Source organism: Tachysurus fulvidraco, chromosome 18 (assembly GCF_022655615.1).
Source record: "Tachysurus fulvidraco isolate hzauxx_2018 chromosome 18, HZAU_PFXX_2.0, whole genome shotgun sequence".
Lineage (NCBI taxonomy): Eukaryota > Metazoa > Chordata > Actinopteri > Siluriformes > Bagridae > Tachysurus > Tachysurus fulvidraco.
Window position 1 is genome coordinate 16,505,768 of NC_062535.1, and position 10,440 is coordinate 16,516,207.

The window sequence follows — 10,440 nt, forward strand, 5'->3', positions numbered from 1 at the left end:
TTTAATTACATTCATTCATGCTAATTTATTCACTATATATCACGCTCATTGGCTAAAAACAAGTTCTTTTCCTCTCTAAGTATCTTTGCCTTAGGATAAAAATAACTTTTAGAACGTTATTCATAATATTTTCATAATCTTCCAATTAAAGCGTCACCGATTGGAATATGCAAATTTGTTTATTTATGTGATTGTGTTTTTTCTGCGACAATAAATCAATTCTCTTTTTTTCGTTTTTTATTTTCCAAAACATTTTTTTATGATTTTTAGATTGTTTTTAAAAAATCATGTTAAAAGAAATCACTGACAATGTAGACTATCGAAAAACAAACAAACAAACAAACAAAACAAAACAAAACAATAATAACCTAACACTCCACATGGTCTGAGGTTCATGACAGTCTCCAGTGTCAGAGCTTCTGATCAGTTAGAGGTGAAGAATGATGGAACTTTAGATTTACACAACACAAAAATTTAGCAGGTTTTTTTAATGAAATTTTGATCTTTTTTTCTAAACCGATTAAATTGTAATTTTTTTATGCTTAATGTGCAAATAAACGATTAAAAAGAAATTATGGCTGGGTGATGATTAAATAATCCCCTTTATCATGATAAAATGATGTCAAGACAAACTTTTTTGAGATGTTGTGTAATTCTTTTTTTTGCAATTTTTTTGCATTAAATCTTTAAAACTGTAAAACTTTTATGTTTTTGTTTTTACAGAATTTATTTTCCTGCTATTCAGTTGTACTTTTTCCGGACATTAAATAAAGTCTCTGTAAGTTTCTGAGCCACAGCTTTAGAGTGTCACGGTGTTGTGATGTGAGGCTTTTTTTTATTTATACCGAGAAGCTTTTAAAACAAACGATAAATATAACGTAAATGTTGTGATATCATGAAGCACGTGACATACAAAAACCTTTTGGGGTTTGAGTGTGTGTGTGAACACAAGAGGGGAGGAGGGAGAGATGGAAAGTGAAGGAAAGAAATAAGAAGGTGGGAGTGTGTATGTGTGTGTGTGTGTGTGTGTGTGTGTGTGTGTGTGTGTGTGTGTGTGTGTGTGTGTGTGTGTGTGTGTGTGTGTGTGTGTGAGAAAGTAACGGTGCGAGTGACTATAAACAATATGAGACCTGGTTGCCTCTCATCCCGACTACTATCAGAATGATCTCGTGCAAAAATCAGAGGATTTATTTCCCCCAACACACACACACACACACACACACACACACACACACACACACACACACACACACACACACACACACGAGTCACTCACAGTATGGTGGTGTCGCTGGGCAGCTCGGTGGCGCCGGGGCTCCACTCCAGCGCGCGGCCCGAGCAGTTCACCACGCACTGCGCTCCCGTTCCTAGCACCGGGCACGTGCAGTTCCCGGGACACGGGGCGCACGCACGGCCTTCTCCTGCCGCCCCGAGCCCGCACAGCCCGAGCAGCAGCGCGGAGAAGAGCAGCAGCGGCGGCGCGAGTTCGGACAAACAGACGACGCCATGTTTTCGCCTGGAGCGCGTCAGTCCGTTCCTACACGGCATTGCTCCGGTCACATCGCGCAAGTTCTCCTCGGCGCGCGCGAGACGAAAAGTTCCCAGTTTTCATAAGAGAAACTTAAAAGTACAAAACTTCTCCTCCTTAATGCGCCTCTCCACTCTTTTTTCTTTTCTGTATTTTTCCCTTTTTTCCCCTTTTCTTTCCTTTCCTTAATGGCCCCGAGCTCGAGCGATGCTGACGTCCCCCTCTGCTGCACGGTTAACGGAACTGACTTCTCTGCTTCAAGGAGAAAAAAACACACGTTTCACAAACTCCAAAAGTTCCACCAGAACTTCCTCCTCCTCCTCCTCCTCCTCCTCCCCACCCTCCTCCCGCTCCTACTGGAGCTCTGCAGTTTTCAGACACTCCATCAGAGGGGATGTTGTGCAGAGAGTCACTGAAAACATCTCACATGCAGGAAAGTGTGAGGTGGTGAACCAGTGTTCATGTGTTCATCTATCTTAAAAGCATTAATTAATTAATTAATTCATTCATTCATTCATTCATTCATTCATTCATTCATTCATTCATCATATTCATTTTCTCTCACTTTTGATAAAGGCTTCTGCCAAATGCTGTAAATGTAAATGTTTTACACCTTACAATGTAAACATTATATCAACTTTCCTCCTCTTCGTTATCAGCGCCCCTACTCTTCCTCATCAGTTCTCCTCTTCTTCATCATGAGCTCTTCTTCTTATGATCATCATCAGCTCATCTTATGTTGCTCATCACTTCTCTAGTTTAGACTGAGCAGATTCCTTAGATTAAAGTAGCAGTTTATCATTTGTACAGCCCCCTGCTGTGGGAAAATAAAACTGCAATTACAATAAGGCCATCACCTCCACAACACCCCTTCTGTTCAAATTACTCATTTAACATTAAACATTTAACTTACCTCAAATGTATGAACTCAGACCTCAGAATTCCTATAAGAGTGAGGAGGACTGGTCAGAATTCCCATAGCAGTGAGCAGGACTGGTCAGAATTCCTATAGCAGTGAGGAGGACAGGTCAGAATTCCTATAGGAGTGGGGAGGACAGGTCAGAATTCCTATAGGAGTGAGCAGGACTGGTCAGAATTCCTATAAGAGTGAGGAGGACTGGTCAGAATTCCTATAGGAGTGAGCAGGACTGGTCAGAATTCCTATAGGAGTGAGGAGGACTGGTCAGAATTCCTATAGGAGTGAGCAGGACTGGTCAGAATTATTTTAGGAGTGAGCAGGACTGGTCAGAATTCCTATAGGAGTGAGGAGTACTGGTCAGAATTCCTACAGGTCCGAGGAGGACTGGTCAGAATTCCTATAGGAGTGAGGAGTACTGGTCAGAATTCCTACAGGTCCGAGGAGGACTGGTCAAAATTCCTATAGGAGTGAGCAGGACTGGTCAGAATTCCTACAGGTCCGAGGAGGACTGGTCAGAATTCCGATAGGAGTGAGCAGGACTGGTCAGAATTCCTACAGGAGTGAGCAGGACTGGTCAGAATTATTTTAGGAGTGAGGAGGATTAGTGAGAATTCATTAAGGAGTCAACAGGATTGGCCATAATTCTATCTTGCTAATTTTTGGGAACCACTGCAGCACATTTCTGATTGGATAAGAGCATGCTAGCTCAGCTTATCTATCAACATTATCCCTGCAGTAGCTAGCTGTTATAGCTAACACAGCTACCTAACTTGCTAGCACTAGTTTCCTCTCTTCATTTCTAGATGAGCGGTAACTGGTGAGTGAGATCGAAAAGCTTTGAAAAGTTTTTTACAGTCTTGTGCCTGTGCTGCAGTCTGCTGAGATTCGAGCTGCTTTTCATTCTCTCTGTACTCGCTTTCATTTATTCAGTTTGGCCAATTTTTAAGCTCCCTAAAGCTGATAAAAGCTCCATATTCTGATCTCACTGTGTAAATGTGTGAATAATAAAAGAGGAAAATGTTTCAGATACAATCCCAAATCTCTGTCCGTGGCCAAGGGGTCTCCACTTTAAAGACCACACAGTATCTGATGAAATTTGGCGTTTGTGATGAATAATCACGCTCATGGCTCTCTGTCCAATCAGGAGGTGTGAGTGCGAGGGCCATTGATCTCTCTGGGTGATATTGAAATCTCTCATCTCATCATAAGCGAGAGAGAGAGAGAGAGAGAGAGAGAGAGAGAGAGAGAGAGAGAGAGAGAGAGAGAGAGAGAGAGAGAGAGAGAGAGAGAGAGTTGAAAAACACTTCAGAATGTCTGAAAAGGAGACAAGAGATTACAGGGAACAGGACAATGTGTAATACTGAACTATTAAAACTAAAAGTTTTTTTTTAATCAAAAGTAACCCTCTGACCACAAGTTCATCAGCCCTAAACCTGAACATGCACAACTCCATCCATCCAAACATCCATCCATCCAAACATCCATCCATCCAAACATCCATCCATCTAAACATCCATCCATCCATCCATCCATCCATCCATCCATCCATCCATCCATCCATCCATCCATCCGTCCATTCAACTGTCCACCTACCCAAACATCCATCCATCCATCCATCCATCCATCCATCCATCCATCCATCCATCCATCCGTCCATTCAACTGTCCACCTACCCAAACATCCATCCAAACATCCATCCATCTGAACATTCATCCCTCCATCCGTCCATTCAAGTGTCCACCTGTCCAAACATCCATTCGTCCAAACATCCATCCATCTAAACGTCCATCCATCCATCCATCCATCCATCCATCCATCCATCCATCCATCCATCCATCCATCCATCCATTCAACTGTCCACCTACCCAAACATCCATCCAAACATCCATCCATCCGAACATTCAATTCAATTCAATTCAATTCAAGTTTATTTGTATAGCGCTTTTTACAATAGAGCCGAAGGTAAACATAAGGAATAATAAAAGAAATAAGAATTAGCAGAATAAAAATTCTAGATTATTATTAGATGTATATAGTTCACAATTTGTATGTATTTATTCCCCTATGAGCAAGTCTGAGGTGACTCAGGCAGCAGTGGCGAGGAAAAACTCCCTTAAATTGGTAAAGGAAGAAACCTCGAGAGGAACCGGACTCAGGGGGGAACCCATCCTCATATGGGTGACACTGGGGGTGTGATTGTAATATACAGTCAGTTAAATGTTGTATTGGTGTGAGGATCATGGACTTCAGAGCTCCTTAGTATCACAGAGTCTAACTGGAGATGTCTCAGGATTCTTAGAGTCGGCCTCGGCTCAGTGGACATCCGAAGGCTTTGTCCCACAGAGGACGTTGGGAGCTGGTACAGTGTCTGGATGCCTCGGGATGGGTACAAAGAGAGAAGCAGTGGAAAGGGATTAACATATCTGCTGTTCATAAAAATGTGCTGGTCTGATGTACTGGTGCATGATATTATGGGATGTATTATGTGTACGCCTGACTAAAGAGATGAGTTTTTAATCTACATTTAAACTGGGAAAGTGTGTCTGAGCCCCGAACACTATCAGGAAGACTATTCCAAAGTTTGGGAGCTAAATAAGAAAACGCTCTACCACCTTTAGTAGACTTAGATATTCTGGGAACTAGCAGAAGTCCTGAGTTTTGTGATCTCAGAGAGCGTGAAGGATTGTAACGTGTTAGAAGACTAGTTAGATACATGAGAGGTACGTAAGTAGCAGCAGTTTTTAATTGATTCTAAACTTGTAGCCAGTGTAGAGATGATAAAATTGGGGTTATATGGTCATACTTTCTTGTCCTAGTCAGAACTCTGGCAGCTGCATTTTGGACTAACTGTAACCTATTTATTAAAGATGCAGGACAACCACCTAGTAATGCATTACAATAGTCCAGTCTAGAGGTCATGACTGCACGAACTAGCTTCTCAGCATCAGATACAGACAGGATGTTTCTCAGCTTGGCAATGTTTCTAAGGTGGAAGAAGGCTGTTTTGGTAGTATGGGCGATATGATTTTTAAAAGACAAGTTACTGTCTAGTATAACACTGAGGTCTTTCACTGTCGAGCTACTAGTAACAGTACATCCCTCTAAATGGGAGTTAAATTGTGAGAGTTTCTGTGCACTGGTTTTTGGACCTATGAGTAGTATTTCTGTCTTATCGGAGTTTAACAATAGAAAGTTGCAGCTCATCCAGTCTTTTATCTCTCTAAGGCACTGAGTTAATTTGGACACTGTGGCTATTTCATCTGGTTTTGATGAGATATATAACTGTGCATCGTCAGCATAGCAGTGGAAACTAATCCCATGTCTTCTAATAATGTTCCCTAATGGAAGCATGTATATCGAGAAAAGCAGAGGTCCTAGAACTGATCCTTGAGGGACCCCATAATTAACTGGTAATAAAAAGGAGGATTCACCATTTAATTCTACAAAATGGTATCGGTCAGACAGGTAGGATCTAAACCAGCTTAAAGCCTGACCATGATACCTGTGTAATTTTGTAAGCAACCTAAAAGAATGTTGTGGTCTATAGTGTCCAATACAGCACTAAGGTCAAGTAGAACTAATAGTGACATACAGTCTTGGTCCGAAGCTAAGAACAAGTCGTTTGTAACTTTAACAAGTGCAGTTTCTGTGCTATGATGGGGCCTGAAACCTGACTGAAACTCTTCAAGGATGTTGCTCTCCTGTAAGAAGGAGCTCAGTTGAACAGACACAACCTCTTCAAGTATTTTAGACATAAACGGAAGGTGTGAGATAGGGCTGTAATTTGATAGTTCATTAGGATCTAAGTTAGGTTTTTTTGATGAGTGGCCTAATAACTTGAAAGACTTCAGGACGTAAACTAAAGATAACGAGGAGTTAATGATATTAAGAAGAGGCTCACCAGCTTTATGTAACACTTCTTTCAGTAGTTTAGTTGGGATGGGGTCTAGTGAACATGTTGTTGATTTAGCTGTAGTAATAAGTTTATCTAACTCTTCCTGTCCTGTACTTGTAAAGCTGTGTAAAGCCTTAGGTGAGATCGTGTCACTGGTTGCTCTCATATGTTGAGCGTCACCTATTTTATTCCTGATACGTTCGATTTTATCAGTGAAGAATCTCATAAAGTCCTCACTACTGAACTGTGATGGAATAGTGTGTTCAGATTTCTGTTTTTTTTGTTAATCCATTCAAGTGTCCACCTGTCCAAACATCCATCCAAACATACATCCATCTGAACATTCATCCATCCAAACTTCCATCCAAAGAAAATGAAATGAACTTTCAGGAAAACTTTCTTGCAGTTGTTAGAGCTTTATAGCCATGTCCCAACCAGTTATTTTCTGAGACAGGTTTGAGAATGATTCAGATGGGTCCTGTCTATAACTACATTTTCCCTTGTGAATCTCCGTTGCACCTGTTTGACATGCCTGCTGATGAGTAAGTGATCTCAGATCACTGAATAAAAGTTACACGAGCCCCTGCACCTGCTAGAGAGAGAGAGAGAGAGAGAGTTCCTCATCCTGGGCCAAGCACCTGGACTGAATTTCACAGAGAAATGACTCACGGTTCGGTTTAAAAACATTTTGTCTGGGCGACGTATCAACAGAGTCACAGCTGGGAGTCGCTCGTTTGTTCAAACCTGTTTGTGCTGATGATGGATTTCTGTCATTTCAGCTGTCATGTTTGTATCATGTGATGTGTTCAGAAAGGCATTGCAGAGAGATAGAGAGAGAGAGAGAGAGAGAGAGAGACAGAGAGAGACAGAGAGAGAGAAAGAGAGAGAGAGAGACAGAATGAGAGAGAGAGAGACAGAGAGAAAGAAAGAGAGAGAGAGAGACAGAATGAGAGATAGAGACAGATTTTGAGAGAGAGAGAGAGAGAGACAGAATGAGAGAGAGAGAGACAGAGAGAGTGAGACAGATTTTGAGAGAGAGAGAGAGAGAGAGAGAGAGAGAGAGAGAGAGAGAGAGAGATGAGGAAGAGAGAGGAGAAGAATGAGAGAGAGAGAGGACAGAGAGAGTGAGACAGAGTTTGAGAGAGAGAGAGAGAGAGAAGAGCGAGAGAGAGGATAGAGGAGAGAGAGAGAGAGAGAGAGCTTACGAGAGAGGAGAGGAGAGAGAGAGAGAGAGAGAGAGAGAGAGAGGGAGTGAGACAGATTTTGAGAGAGAGAGAGATAGAGAGACAGAGGGAGTGAGAGAGAGAGAGAGAGAGAGAGAGAGAGAGAGAGAGAGAGAGAGAGAGAGAGAGAGAGAGATGAATATCCCGCACAGAACCGAGAGCTAAGTGGAACAGCATGAGAATATAGAAAACTCTTCTTATTTATCAGCCCGTCAATCCCTCCATCTTTTCGCTTTTTTATCCCTTGTGTATTAAGTAATGTTCTAAAACAAATAATTAAAAGTGACTCCTGTGTTGTGTAGAAAGGAACAAAAGCTTTTACAGGTTGTCTCTATAATGGATGAAGCATAAATTGTTGATACTTGAATGGATGAAAAAATGCATGTTAGAGGAAAGAACAGATCTATAGATGTATGTATGGATGGACAGACCGATAAATAGATGGATGTGGATTTGTTGGTGGATAGATGAATATGTGGATGTGGATGGTTTGCTTTCTCCATGCATACATTCATCCGACCATTAATGTGTCCATCCATCCATCCATCCATCCATCCATCCATTCTTCATGTATTGTATGGCATCATCTTGGTGGTGTTTAATAACTGATCTCCCATCATTGTTAGTGTTTGTTTTCATCAGGAACACAAACACTAACACTGATGTGAGATCAGTTACTGAACACCACAAATGACTGGATCTGACCCTATCTGTTCTAGAACTTCTACAACTTGTGCCCGTGTGTTAATAAGCTCCTCAGAAGCACCTCATCCAAACCTTTATTAATCCCTCTGCGGTACCTGTCCTATGAACGAGCTGTCGCTATGGAAACAATAGCGCATTAGAACAAGTGTGTACTGCAGTAGTATAGTACTGTTCTCCACAGTGGCTCTGGGAGACATCGGAGTTTCCACCTGTCCTGTCGTGTCCATCACTGAAGGGCGATTGAACGTCTTTGTCACGTCTGACTCCTCAGTGGTCATAATATGAAGCTCATATCAAAGTAGAAACTCAGGACTTACTGTATATAAAGTGATATCAATGTTGATATCAAACCCGTTTCTGCTCTCTGAGACGCTCCGAGTGTTTGTTCATCTAAAAGCAGCTCAGATTTCTCTTCAACACTAAAATTCAGTGTAAGATCATCAACAGAGGGACAAACACACGTCTAATACAGTCCTGACTCACTTTAGATCAGACTCACAGACACATCATTCATTTATATCCTGATTGAAAACGTCACCCACTGATGACCTCCTTCCTGTTTATACGACTTCCAACAAACGAACCTGCAGAGTTACATCCGGCTGCTGGAAACTGTCTCTTTGCCGTGTACGTGTACGTGTTTGTTTGTGTCTCTGTGGCATTAGCATCTAATTAGCATGTCATTTGACCCGAGTTCTTTCCTTTTCCTTCTCTGATGATGATGATGATGATGATGATGATGATGATGATCACTCCTGCATGCCATCTCTTTTTCTTACTCTCACACTTATGAGGATGTCACACACACACACACACACACACACACACACACACACACACACACACACACACACACAAACACAAACACTAACCCAGTCTCACGGAAGTTTGTGACACAGGTCACGAAATGTAATCTGTTTGATTCGTATACACACACACACAGACACACAGACACACAGACACACACACACACACACACACACACACACACACACACACACACACACACACACACACACACACACACACACACACACACACAATTTTGTGTTGAAGGCCACTGTAAAGTCTGTAGATTTTCTTTTCTTATTTTTTTTTTCTTTAAATACATCCAGCTAATGTTTAAAACTGTATTTTCTTTAAGCTTGGAAAAAAAACTGTGTGCATTAAAACCCAAGGCATGGTTTATGAGGCAAAGCCACGGTGTGTGAATTTTATACTTAATTACAAGTTTGGGAATTACAAGCCGGTTATTTATTACGAGTTATTATTATATTATTATATGAGTTATTGTTATTAATAATTGTGCCACAGAGATTGCAAGCCAGTGATTTCTGCGTCGGTCCCAAGCCAGGAGGGTTGTGTCAGAGAGAGAGGATCGGATCGGGCAAGGCCCGAGTCAGCAACGACCGCCACCGGCACTGTTGCCCTACAGGGGTGCAGGCAGAAACTGGGCTACTGTTGGTGGAGGAAGGAGAGGAGGGAGAAAAGTTTGTAAACAGAGAGAGAAGAGGAAAGGCAGGAGTATAGATCTGAGAATAGGGACACTTAATGTTTATACAATGACAGGAAAAGGTAGAGAGCTGGTGGACATGATGGAGAGAAGGAAGGTAGATATACTGTGTGTGCAGGAGACCATGTGGAAGGGGAACAAAGTAGGTAGTATTGGAGGGAGATATAAACTGTTTTATTGTAGTGTGGATAGGAAGAGAAATGGGGTAGGAGTGATCCTGCGGTCTGACACCATTTTGTTTCAACCGTGTAAAAGACCATAGAGATGAAGCACTTTACTGCATCTACTAGATATAAACCGGCTTGAGAGAAACAGCTTTATTACAAAGAAATGTCTCTTCATTCCAAAGGAAAACATCTCATCATTTTGAGGAACACGAATCTCGTTCTTCAGTGTGTTTCAGTAATAAAGAATAAAGTTGTAATAACGAGATAACAAGATCTTTCCTAACAATAAGAAGCTTTCCTCCTTATAATGAGATAAAAGATGTTTCTTATAATAAGAAAAGGCTTTTCTGGAAATGACATAGTGAGATACATCGAACAATAGCAAGAACCATTTCTCATAAAAATGAGATAATGAAATGTTTACAACTAAGAAGCTTTTCTCATAATGAGATAATTCTAAAAAAAATTGATTAAAAAAAATTCAATAAAA

At 41.3% G+C, this 10,440-nt stretch overlaps 1 protein-coding gene across 2 annotated transcripts in view; it reads right to left on the minus strand.

Moving 5' to 3' along the window:
* The window catches only part of pkd1a (polycystic kidney disease 1a), a 70,931-nt gene extending 69,125 nt beyond the window's left edge, over positions 1-1,806 (minus strand). For both annotated transcript variants that reach the window (XM_047802985.1, XM_027178913.2), the window contains exon 1: positions 1,277-1,806. In XM_047802985.1, coding sequence (XP_047658941.1) covers positions 1,277-1,548 — 272 coding nt within the window. In that variant the 5' untranslated portion in view covers positions 1,549-1,806. The remainder of the gene's footprint in view (positions 1-1,276) is intronic.
* Positions 1,807-10,440: the final 8,634 nt, after the last annotated feature.